Source organism: Rhinopithecus roxellana, chromosome 3, assembly GCF_007565055.1.
Source record: "Rhinopithecus roxellana isolate Shanxi Qingling chromosome 3, ASM756505v1, whole genome shotgun sequence".
NCBI lineage: Eukaryota > Metazoa > Chordata > Mammalia > Primates > Cercopithecidae > Rhinopithecus > Rhinopithecus roxellana.
Window position 1 is genome coordinate 155,783,911 of NC_044551.1, and position 12,548 is coordinate 155,796,458.

A 12,548-nucleotide genomic window follows, 5' to 3' on the forward strand; every position below is an offset into this window, starting at 1 on the left:
ATCGAGGATCCCTCCCACTTGCAATAAAGACATTTACCGGGTTCTGATGACTGAGGCAGAAGGTGAAGCAGGCAGCCATCAGCAGCCCAAGCAGTAAGGCCAGAGGAGCCATCCTAGATGAAGGCAGGCTCTGGGGAGCCATAGTCAGGGACCTGCAGGTGCAAGCACAGAAAACAGAAGGTCAGTGAAAAGCTAGTGCTTGATTCCCCCGCACTGTGATTCCCGTGTTATCACTTGCTCACATGTCAGACATTTCCTGCATAGAGATATAACGAGTCTTCTACCACTTCTAGTTAATTCTGAAGCCTCTGTCTCCCATGGTGGATCCAGCCATCCAATAAGAGATATGCCCTGGCTAGAACCATACAATCAATCGGGACTCCGGCATGAGCTATCACAGCCCTGGTCCCTTCCTTCTTCATTAGAACTTGTTATCAGGTTGTGGCGGGTGGTCTTGACCTATGATAAGGAGAGAGGGAAACTAACCAACCGATCTGTGTGTGAACAAACATGGGCACAAATCCACATAAGCCTTTGTAACCACCCACTTCTAAAACACACCCATTATCCTACCTGAAGACAGATGGCATCAATATCCTCTAAGACAGCAAAGTTCAATATTCCCAAGTCACAAAACCTCTCACACCACCTTTCAAACTAGTCAAACAAATCAAAGTACAAGCCCCAGTAACTATTAAAAGGACAGGCAAAGGTGGGAGGATCCCTTGAGGCCAGAAGTTCAAGACCAGCCTACACAACACAGTGAGACCCTGTCTCCACAAAAAAAAAATTTTAAAAACAAAAAAATTAGCTAGGCACAGTGGTGTGAGCCTGTAGTCCCAGCTACATGAGAGGCTGAGGCAGGAAGACCACTTGAGCCCTAGAGGTTGAGGCTGTAGTGACCCATGACTATACCACTGCACTCCAGCCTGGGTGACAGAGTGAGACCCCAATCCTCCAAAAAAAAAATTAAAAGAATATAAGGATGGAAGGACATCCCATGTTCATGAATTAGAGACTTCATACTGTTAATAACAACACTACCCAAAGCAACATACAGATTCAGAGCAATCTCTGTTAAAATCCCAATGGAGAGGCCGGGCGCGATGGCTCAAGCCTGTAATCCCAGCACTTTGGGAGGCCGAGATGGGTGGATCACGAGGTCAGGAGATCGAGACCATCCTGGCTAACACGGTGAAACCCTGTCTCTACTAAAAAATACAAAAAACTAGCCAGGCGAGGTGGCAGGCGCCTGTAGTCCCAGCTACTTGGGAGGCTGAGGCAGGAGAATGGCATGAACCTAGGAGGCAGAGCTTGCAGTGAGCTGAGATCCGGCCACTGCACTCCAGCCTGGGCGACAGAGCGAGACTCCCTCTCAAAAAAAAAAAAAAAACCCAATGGAGAAACTCATCCTAAAACTCATATGTAATTTCAGGGGACCCAGAATAGCCAAAACAATCTCAAAAATGAAGAAAGGGCTGGGTCTGGTGGCTCACACCTATAATCCCAGCACTTTGGGAGGCCAATGGGTGGACTGCCTGAGCTCAAGAGTTCAAGACCAGCCTGGGCAACATGGCAAAACCCCATCTCGACCAAAAATAAAAAAATTTGTTGGGTGTGCTGGTACACGCCTGTAGTCCCAGCTACCCAGGAGGCTGAGGTGGGAAGACCACCCGAGTCTGGGAGGTGAAGGTTGCAGTGAGCTGAGATTGTGCCACTGCACTACAACCTGGGCGACAGAGTGAGTACCATCTAAGAAAGTAAAAGAAGTTAGAGGACTCACTCTTCCTAATTTCAAAACTTACTACAAAGCTACTGTAATCAAAGGGTGATGTTGGCATAAGGATGGACAGACCAATGGAATAAAATTGAGAGTCCAGAAATAATCTCAAATATGGTCAATTTTTGACAATGGTGCCAAGACCATTCAATGGAGAAAGGACAGTCTAACAAATGGTACGGGGACAACTGGCTATCCACATGTATAAGAGTGAAGTTGGGGCCAGGCACGGTGGCTCATGCCTGTAATCCCAGCACTTTGGGAGGCCAATGTGGGCGGATCACAAGGTCAGGAAATCGAGACCATCCTGGCTAACACAGTGAAACCCCATCTCTACTAAAAACACAAAAAATTAGCTGGGCATGGTGGCGGGCGCCTGTAGTCCCAGCTACTCAGGAGGCTGAGGCTGGAGAATGGCATGAATCTGGGAGGCAGAACTTGCAGTGAGCCGAGATTGTACCACTGCGCTCCAGCCTGGGCAACAGAGCGAGACTCCAGCTCAAAAAAATTAAAAAAATTTTTTAAAAAAGAGTAAAGTTGAACCCTTACCTTATATCATTTATAAAAACTAACTAGAAATGAATCAAAGACTTACCTTTAAGAGCTAAAAGCATAAAACTTAGAAGGAAACATAGACGTAATCTTAATGACCTTGGATTTGGCAATGGTTTCTTAAATATAACACCAAAAGCATAGGCAACAAAAGAAAAATAGATAAATTGGACTTCATCAAAATTAAAAAGCTTTTGGGTCTCAAAGGATATTATCAAAATAGTGAAAAGACAGAATGGGAGAAAATATTTGTAAATCACATGTCTGTTCGGGTATATTGTCCAGAACGTGTTGAGAATTCCTAAATCTCAATAAAAAGACAAGCATCCCAATTTAAAAATGGGCAAAGGCAGGAGTTCAAGAACAGCCTGAGCAATATAGCTAGCCATCTTCTCTAAAAAAAAAAAAAAAAAAAACTAAAAATTTAAAAAATTAGCCAGGTGTGGTGGTGTGCACCTGTAGTCCCAGCTACTTAGGAGGCTCAGGTGAGATCTCTTGAGCCCAGGCGTTTGAGGCCTCAGTGAGCTATGATAATGTCACTGTGCTCCAGCCTGGGCAACAGAGTGAGATTCTGTCACTAAAAAAAAAAAATTTTAAATAAAAATGGGCAAAGGGCTTGAATAAACATTTCTCCAAAGAAGATATACAAATGGCCAATAGAGACATGAAAAGGTTCTCAACATCATTAACCATGAGGGAAATGCAAATCAAAACCACAATGATACACCACTTCACACCCACAATGACGGCTGTAATTTTTTTTAAGTAAAATAACAAGTGTTGGTGAAGACGTGGATTAACTGGAACCCTCGTACATTGCTGGTGTAGATATAAAACAGTGCAGCCACTTGGGAATAGCTTGGTGGCTCCTCAGAAAGCTAAATATAGAATTACCATATGTCCCGGCAATTCCACTCCTAGGCATATCCCCCAAAGAATCGAAAACAGGGACTCAAACAGATATATGTACATCAATGTTTACTGCAGCATTGTTCACAATACCCAAAAGGTGGAAACAATCCAAGTGCCATCAAAAGATGAATTTTCAAAATGTGGTATACACATACAATGGAATATTATTCAGCCATAAAAGGAATGAAATTCTGATACATGCTGCAACATGGAAGCTTGAAAACATTGTCTTAAGTGAAATAAATCAGACACAAAAGCTCAGATATTGTATGATTCTGATTATACGAAATATTTAGAACAGACAAATTCATTTTGATAGAAAGTAGAAAAGCGGTTACCGAGTTAAGGAAAAGGGAAAATGGAGAGTTACTCCTTAATATTGAAGAGTTTCTATTTGGAAAAGTGAAAATATTCTAGTAAACTAGGATAGAAGTCAAGAAAACTTAATCCAAATTAGCAAATGATCTAGGAAAGAAAGGCAGAAAGAAAAACAAAATAAAACAAGCAAAACAAACCCGAAAACCTTAGGAAAATTCAGGCTGTGTCAGTATTAGCCCAGACCTTATAAGAAGTTTTAATATTATCCCCCAGCCCCAGTATACCTCATTAGGCAGTTTACTCAATTGAGGCTTAAGTGAGTTAATTACAGGGCAACACCTCTGAAGAATGTGGTGTTTACTTTTTCTCTATCCCACTCCTGCCACATTTCTCCCTGCTTCACCTTAAGAAATTGGACCTGTGGCATGATTGCAGTGGGACCTAAAGCGTGCCTGAACCCACTCTCAGAAGCCATTACCCCTCTGCACAGCCCACATCTTCTCAGTGGCCGACAGAAACTTTCCCTAAGGACATCTGCAGCCATGAAGGAAAACAGCCCTGCTGGACCGGCACTGTGCTAAAAAAGCACAGCCAAATGGAAAAGCAAAGGCTCGGGTACTAAAAATAGCTGCTACACTCACCCAGCAGCAAAAGCCTTAGCTTTCTGCCAGTTCCCCCCCTCTTTTTTTTGCCGACAAAATGGAACGGCTGAGTGCCACGAGAGCTTCCCCCAGCAACCTGGCTCCCTGGGGCACCAATCACACTGAAAGGCAGGGATTGAGTTCACAGCACCACACTAGGTTCTGGATAGGTGACTGGTCATCCCTGGGTGTGAGCAGGAGAGGGGCCAGGCTGAGTGAGGATGAGCAAGGGGCAAGGGGTCGCCACATCAGGAGGGAGAAGGCTAGGGAGGCCTAGGGAGACAGTTCCTAAGAAGGCACAACCCTAGAGCTGCCTGTACTGCTCTATACTTTTGTTAATGCTGCAGCCTTGGCAGTGGGGAAAAAAAAAAAGAAGAAAGAATAGAAGCAGGGGACTCACAGTATTATCAAGACAATGTACAATACAACAAAGATTAACCCAAAGCCACAGATGTCCCTCCCCTTCCATGAGATACTCGTGTATACACACACACACACAGACACACACACGCACACACACAGAGTTATGAGCTCCCTTCTTACAGCCGGGGATCAACAACGAAACTGGTGCTGGGGAAAAAGAAGAGGAGGAAGAGCTAAATGAGAAGGAAACAGTCAAGGGCAAAGAAGACAAACGAGCAGAAGGAGGAGGCCCAGAAGGGACTGAGGAAGAAGAGGTCAGGGGCAGCTGATGCACACACAGCAGCTTCCCCCACTCCTTGGAGTGGGAAGAGGAGTGGAGGGTGAGAGAAATGGCAGCTCCCACAGGGCTCCCAGCCGTCTCCATCTCCTGCACACACGCAAACACTGTCAGAAACATTTTCTGCCAATACTAAGGATGAGAGATGGATTCACAAGTGGATCCTTCATCTTCCCTCAATAATTCCACATGGACTGCACGCCTGACCCAGTTACTGCCTCCATATATTTTTCCACAAAACAGAGAGAGAGAATGAGAGAGAGAAAGAGAGAACAAGAACATGGAGCTGAGTTGGGCAGTGGGAGAGGGATGGGGGGATTGAGAGGACTGAGGAGAGACCTAGGTGAGGCTGGGAGAAAGGTGTGAGACAGTTCCTCAGACTTCACAGGGGCATTCAGAGAGCAAGGGCAAGTACCAACTCTGCAGCAAGCAGGCATGGAAAACAGTGTTCTTCGTCCTTTTAAGGCCTGGCCTGTAGCCACGTCACCTGGTCTTGCTCCTTACTCAAGAAGTGGCAGGCATAGTTTGCCCCGGGCTTTATGCTAAAGCTGAGGGAGAAGGGAAAAGGGGAAAGGGAAGTGGCACACAGCTATGCTTTGCCAGGATGGCCTACCATCACAAGCAGGGACAGAGGCAGCAGCAGCAGCAAAAGCCAGCTGCAGTCCCTGGCATAAGTAAAGCCAAAGTCATGGCATCCCATTGAGGCACAGTTTGGCACACCTGGCCTGATGATAGTGCCATTCCCGAACCACTTGCCATGCATAAACTCTGGGTTCACCTCATCAATGGCCCCTGCATACCCTACAAAAAAAAATCCTTCTCATCGTCCTTGACTTTCAATGGAGGACAGACCTACATCTTTATATTTATGGCCCTCTTCTGACATAAAATACCATCACTCTGTCCAGGAAAGGGGAAACTATTTCAGTGTTTCACCAGTAACTCTTTCCTTAACTATCCTTGGGCTTTGGGACAGAAGAGATAATAAGGTACTTGAGATGCCCATTTTTCTATCAAAAGTGTCCATTTGTAGGCTGTACCTCTGCTTAAACAGAGGTTGGATACACTCACCAATCTGTATTGCCAGCTTACTGCAGCCCAGAGCAGATGCTTGGGGAGCAGGTGGGATGAGGTCACTCAGTCCCCACCTCTCTCAGTGTCTCATGTCTTCCACCAATTTAGACAAGACTGGGAGTGGGGATTGGGCCCTGTATAAACAAGACATCTCTCCTTAATGTCTTTTCTCCAGAATGGAAAACAAAAGAATGGGATGAGGATGGCAAGAAGTCAATAAAGGGAGAGGGAGCGGGATTGCTGGGTCTCTGGCAGCTTCTGACACACCTAGAAGGACCCATGGGCAGTAGCTGAGTTTCAGAACCAGAGCACAGAAAGAACTGGAAAAGGTTCTAAGTGTCCTGGGCAAGCAAAGCCAACTCGGTAGACTGCCATGGAGCCCTTGGAATTCCATCTTATAAAATGCTCATGTTATTAACCTACACTGTATGTTCATGTATTTGTTTTCCCGAATCTCCTGGGAAATGTGAAAGGGCAAGAATTCCTACTTCCATTTTATAAGGAAGAAACTGAAGGAAAGAAACAAAAGAAACAAAAACACTGGGTAGTATAAACACATGGACTTAGAGTCAGACAGACCTAAGGCCAATTCTTGGCTCTGCCACTTCCTAGCTATGTGATCTTGGACACAACTTCACTAGGCCTCAGTTTCTTCACCTATAAAATAGGTGTATTAAGAATTTCTACTTCAAAGGTTGGTAGCGAGGATTAAATAAAGCAATGAATAGGAAGTACTGCGTCCAGCACCCAGCATCTAATCATCATTCCATTTTTTTATTGGTTGTTTTGTTTGTTTTTTGAGGCAGGGCCTCACTCTGTCACCCAGGCTGGAGTGCAGTGACACAATCTCGGCTCACTGCAACCTCCGACTCCCAAGCTCAAGCAATCCTTCCACCCCATCCTCCCGAGTAGCTGGGACTACTACCAAGTAGCAGGTATGGTGTGCCACCATACCTGGCTTTTTTTTATTTATTATTTTTGTAGAGATGGGGTTTCACCGTGTTGCCCAGGCTGGTCTCGAACTCCAGGGCTCAACTGATCCACGCATGTCGGCCTCCCAAAGTGTTGGGATTATAGGCCTGAGCCTCGGTGCCCAGCCAACTCCATCATTGGAATGGAAATGATGACTGCTGCCCCTGGACCCACAGCCCATCAGGGCCAGGCCAGGCAACTACTCTCCAAAGCTCCTACTCCCTGTTAGATCCACACAGTCTCCAGCTGATCCATGCCTCAAATGAGGACCAAAGCCTTTTGTTGGGTAGCTACTCCCAGGAGGTAAAGGAAATATATGTTAAAGGATGACCCTCCTGGCTGAAAAGGGAGAAACCCGAGGCAGTTTCCTGCTGAGCCCCAAGGCAGACCCAGCCCACTCAGTGCTTTTCCCAGCATATATTGGCATCCAGAGAGCCAAGCCACCAACATGCAGAACTGCCAGCTGCAGCAACAGCTGTAGGACAATCACCTGCTTTACAAACTGAAGGTTAGAGGATGAGCTCTTCCACAGACACACATTCATTACTATTTATGGGCTGCACAAACTCATATGCACACGTACAGTCACTCACCTCTACACAAACAGAAGTGCACTACCTAATTTAAGCAGACAAATATGAAGCTAAGGAAACAATGCAAAGAGGACACTGAAAGGACGCCCCTGACAAGGGAGAACAATGTGCAAAGGCTTAAGAAAAGAAATGAATTTTAAAGAATAATTTGAAGGACAAGAAAAACAAGTTTGGAGTAGTCAAGGCAAACAAGCTTTTTCCCCCTGAGACAATACTAAACAGAAAGTCAAGAGGTAGACAGCAATTAAATGGAAAGTCCTTGAATAGCAAAACAAATATGGCTTCTAACTAGTCCAGCCCCTAATTTGCTAGGTGGCTGGACTGGAACATCCCTGAGCCAGTGGCCATTTGTACAATGGGGATAATATCTCCCCCATGTTTTGAAGTCGTGCCTGGGGCCAAGCAAAGAGGGACTGCTCTCAACAAACCCAAGGCACCCAAGAAAAAAGGTTATTAGAGGAGGATGTTGGAGGGTAGAGGGTTCACAATGAATCCAAGCCTCTGCCTAACCAGAGAGCTACAAAGAGCTACAGAGAGCTACAAAATCCACTGTGCAGCCTGCAAGCGAGAACAGTGGCAGTACAGATGTTAGCCCTGCCAGAGAGCACAGGGAGCCAAGAAGGGCTCCACAGGCCCAGCTGGGAATAGACACCTGGAGGGAAGGCAACATGGGATGGGATGAAATGGAAAGAACAGTGAGGGGCATTCCTAGCCCTTTCGCTGTACTCCCAGAGGTGGAACATGACCTACTCCATTCCCACTCCAGTAGAGAAGAATACAGATCTTCAAGAAGGGAGCTAAACAAACTAGCAAAAAAAAAAAAAAAAAAAAAAAAACTGCAATCACAGAAACAAAAGATAGTGCCTCCAATGAAAATAAATCACATGACATGACCGGGCATGGTGGCTCACGCCTGTAATCCCAGCACTTTAGGAGGCCAAGGAAGGCAGATCACTTGAGGTCAGGAGCTCGAGACCAGCCTGGCCAACATGGCGAAAGCCCATCTCTACTAAAAATACAAAAAAATTAGCCGGGTATCTTGGTGCACGCCTGTAATCCCAGCTACTCGGGAGGCTGAGGCAGGAGAATTGCTTGAACCTAGGAAGCAGAGGTTGCAGTGAACAAAGATCATACCACTGCACTCTAGACGGCGACAGAGTGAGGCTCTGTCTCAAAAAAAAACAAAAAAAAAAACAAAAAAAAAAAAAACAAGAAATCACATGACAAGCAGAGTGACTGAATAAAAAGCCTAGCCTAGCCTGGCCCTCTCCAGATCTGTCCTACTTGGCCACAACTTTCAAATAATCTGAATGCTAGAAGTAAGCTTAAGGCTCAATCTTTATTTGGACTGCTGAAGACCCAGAAGACACGGCAGGCACTCAATACCTACATAGAGAACAACTGGAATTCAATGCCATTAGGCATGGAACTTATCAATGGGTCGACGAAGGCTGTGGCAACCTCATACCTGTTGAAGACGAAGAGGTAGACAGGGCTAAGGCAGGGCAAGAGTTCCAGTGCTATCAGCACAGAGGTGATAACCAAAGCAACAGGAGCAGAGTGACTGTCTTTCTAGGGAGAAACCTTAGAGAGAAAAGGACAGTAGGCCAAGCATAGTCTTCAACTCATGGCTGCAGGTTAGGAAAAGGGAGCAAGCAAGGAAATCAGAGGAGCTGTCACACATTAGTGCAGACCTACACAGGTCAAGAGAGTGGAGAATCATGAGAAAATCCAGTTGTAGGCAACAATGTCAGGAGATTAGTCACTGGATTTGGCAATGAGGCAGTCAGAGGGCCCTTCAAAAGCACTCCAAAAGGCTCAATGGGTCCACTAAATTTTGAAGATTTGAGGCCACATTTCTAAATGTGATTTTTCAACATTTCACTAGAGTCTTAATGAGAACAGAGAAAAAAAAATCCCTCCAAGGGTGCAACAGAGGGATTCTTCAATGCCACACATAAGTTCCTATGATTGATGGAGAGCTACCCCACAACACACATGACCTCAGGACAATGATGGCATCAGTCACTCCAGCAGAAGGAGGGGGCAGGGAGGTAAATTTTCCAAGAAGAAACTCCCATCAGACACAATTCTACCTTCTCTGGGCACTCAGTCATGCCTCAGACTGCCCGGAGGCTTTAGTCCTTACACTTTGTGGAACTGTAATAGTAACTGTAGCAATCGTCATGGCAGAGAAAGAGAAATACCCCAGTTCCACCCCTTCCCCCAGTATTCAAATATACTATCTGGCCATCCCAGAGGAAAATTAATTATGTCAAATAATAATTATAGTCAACATTTATAGAGAACTTTCCATGTTGCAAGCAAAGTATTAAGTTCATTTACTCTTCACAACAACCCTCTGAGGTGGTTCCAATATGCTGCTCATTTTACCCATGAGGGGACCAAAATTCAGAAAGGTTAACTAACATGCCAGAGTTCATGCGGCCACAGAGCAATAGAGTCAGAATTCAAAGCCAGTTTGGCCCCAAAAGCCATGCTCTTTCCACAGCCATGCTGTCTCTTGAGGGGTCTGTGAAATCAGCCACAGCAACTGGACTCATCATTTTATTTGTTCTGCAACAGTATAAATAAAAAGGCACATTTTGTGTCAGGACAGAAATTTTTAAATGAGCCTACTGGGGCCCTCTTGTGGAAAGACCCACCCCTACTATGTTCAAGTTTCTGCACCACACACAAACACACACCACACATACACACGAGTGCACACACACACCACACACAGGCACCTTGATTACTAAATGCCCTTGGCACAGACCAGCCAAGGCATGGGCACAGGCATTCAGGAAGAAGAAATCCCTCGACTCAGATTGCAGCCAGGCTTCCTTTGTGACTTGATCCCTTAACCTCCTATCACTCAAGCTTCCTAGCTGTACACGAAGCAAAAGCATCCCTGCTCCCCTTCATGGAGCCCAGTGCCAAGCACACACACACATATATACATACACAAACCACAACCACACACACCATGTATATACACACACCCAACTGTCTGGCAAGAACTTGACACCTCACCCCTCCATGCAGAAAATACACAAGACAGAAGTATTTCCACATGGCAGACAAAAATGGAGTCCTCTTTGGTGAATGGGGCTTGACTAAACATACCAGCAGTTGACCAGATGAATCAGAGGAATTCTAGTCTGTACTTTCCAGTAGGTCCTATACTGTAAGTTCCTAGGAAGATACAGACAAAGGGACCTACTCCTTAGACCTGATCCTTGACCCTGCCTGAGGTATTGGGAGTGATCAGCCCATGTCTGATAACAATCAAGGTTACCAGAAGCTCCATTCCCTTCCAACCCACTCCAGTGTAATAGGAAGAATGTGGGCTCTAGATTTTGAGCCAAGTCTCTCCTACTAGCTGTGTGACTTTGGGCCAGATGCTTAACCTCTACAAGTTTCAACCCCTTCATCTATAAGGGGACTTCAGAGTAACTATTTTGTAGTATGACTGTCTATATTAAATGAGATGACATAGAGCATATAGCACAGTGCCTGACACAAAATGAGGGCTCAAGAAGTTTATAGCACTCATTACTATTATTAGAGAAAATTCTGAGCAAAGAACAGGATAAACAAAAGCAGCAAGGGCTTCACCCCCATGTAGAACTGTCTTCTGTTCTGACAACCAAGCCCCTCCTTGGAGACTAGCTTCCCTGAGCCACAAGTCGGCCCACACACCTGGACTATACTCTGGGTGGTTATAGACACATTTCCATTGAAACCTTTAAGCAATGCTGGCTGGCTCCGCATCAGTGCCAGCTGACTGACATCAGACACTTCAGAGTCCAGCTTCCTGATGACTCAGGCCTGTCTCCAAATTCCTGCTGCCACTCTCCTACCTCTAAGAGAGAGTCAGGGAGAGTAGGAATAGCCAGGGCAAATGCAGCTGACCTAGACTGCTGGGACCACTGTAGACAGATGCAGCTGTCATCCAGGAAGTAAGGGTCCCAGGGTTTCTTTCTTCCCTCCCCTTTTAAAATAGAAACTGGATCTCCTGACAGTATGCGCAATGGGCTTTCTCTATAGCCTGCTCCCAAAGAACACCAAGGACTTTCACACCACAGTCAATAAGATACCACAGTTGGGGTTCGGGGGGAGGAGAGATCAGAATGCATCTTTCCTTTCCCCTGCTGTCTCTAAGCTTCCAGAAAACATCAGGACCTCTTAATGGGGCTAAAATAGGGAAGAAGGTATGATTTCCAGTCCATAGCTCTAAATGAACTATCTGCTAACTGGCAAGTACAAATTGTGTGCCATTTCTATTGCAAACATTCAGCATTCACACTCTAAAAGCAAATACCACACAAAGATAATTTCAGCATTAATGTCAGTTCCTTGAGCACACTGGGCACCATACTATGGAACAGAATATACAAAAGATATTGTCACTTGCCTCAGGTGGATGATGTCCTGTTCACATTCCGTGGATAATGTGGCCTTCCACATCTTAGTCTCAGACAGCATAATTATTAAAAAGAAAAGGCCAGGCACAGTGGCTCACACCTGTAATCCCAGCAATTTGGGAGGCTGAGGCAGGTAGATCACATGAGGTCAGGGGTTCAAGACCAGCCTGGCCAACATGATGAAACCCCATCTCTACTAAAAAATATAAAAATTAGTTGGGGCCGGGTGTGGTGGCTCACATCTGTAATCCTAAAACTTTGGGAGGCTGAGGCAGGTGGATCACCTGAGGTCAGGAGTTCAAGACCAGCCTGGCCAACATGGTTAAATCTCATCTCTACTAAAAAATACAAAAATTAGTCAAGGCTGGGTGCAGTGGTTCATGCCTATAATCCCAGAACTTTGGGAGGCCGAGGCAGGTGGATCACCTGAAGTCAGGAGTTCGAGACCAGCCTGGCCAACACAGTGAAACCCTGTCTCTACTAAAAATACAAAAAGTAGCCAGTTGTGGTGGTAGGTGCCTGTAGTCCCACCTACTGAGGAGCCTGAGGCAGGAGAATTGCTTGAACCTGGGAAGC

General features: G+C 45.6%; 1 protein-coding gene across 1 annotated transcript in view; it reads right to left on the reverse strand.

Annotated features, from left to right (window-relative positions):
• Window positions 1-12,548, reverse strand: part of SIL1 (SIL1 nucleotide exchange factor) — a 240,247-nt gene that overhangs the window by 169,008 nt on the left and 58,691 nt on the right. Inside the window, exon 2 of the mRNA XM_010388107.2 lies at window positions 38-152. Coding sequence (XP_010386409.1) covers window positions 38-142 — 105 coding nt within the window. The 5' untranslated portion in view covers window positions 143-152. The remainder of the gene's footprint in view (window positions 1-37; window positions 153-12,548) is intronic.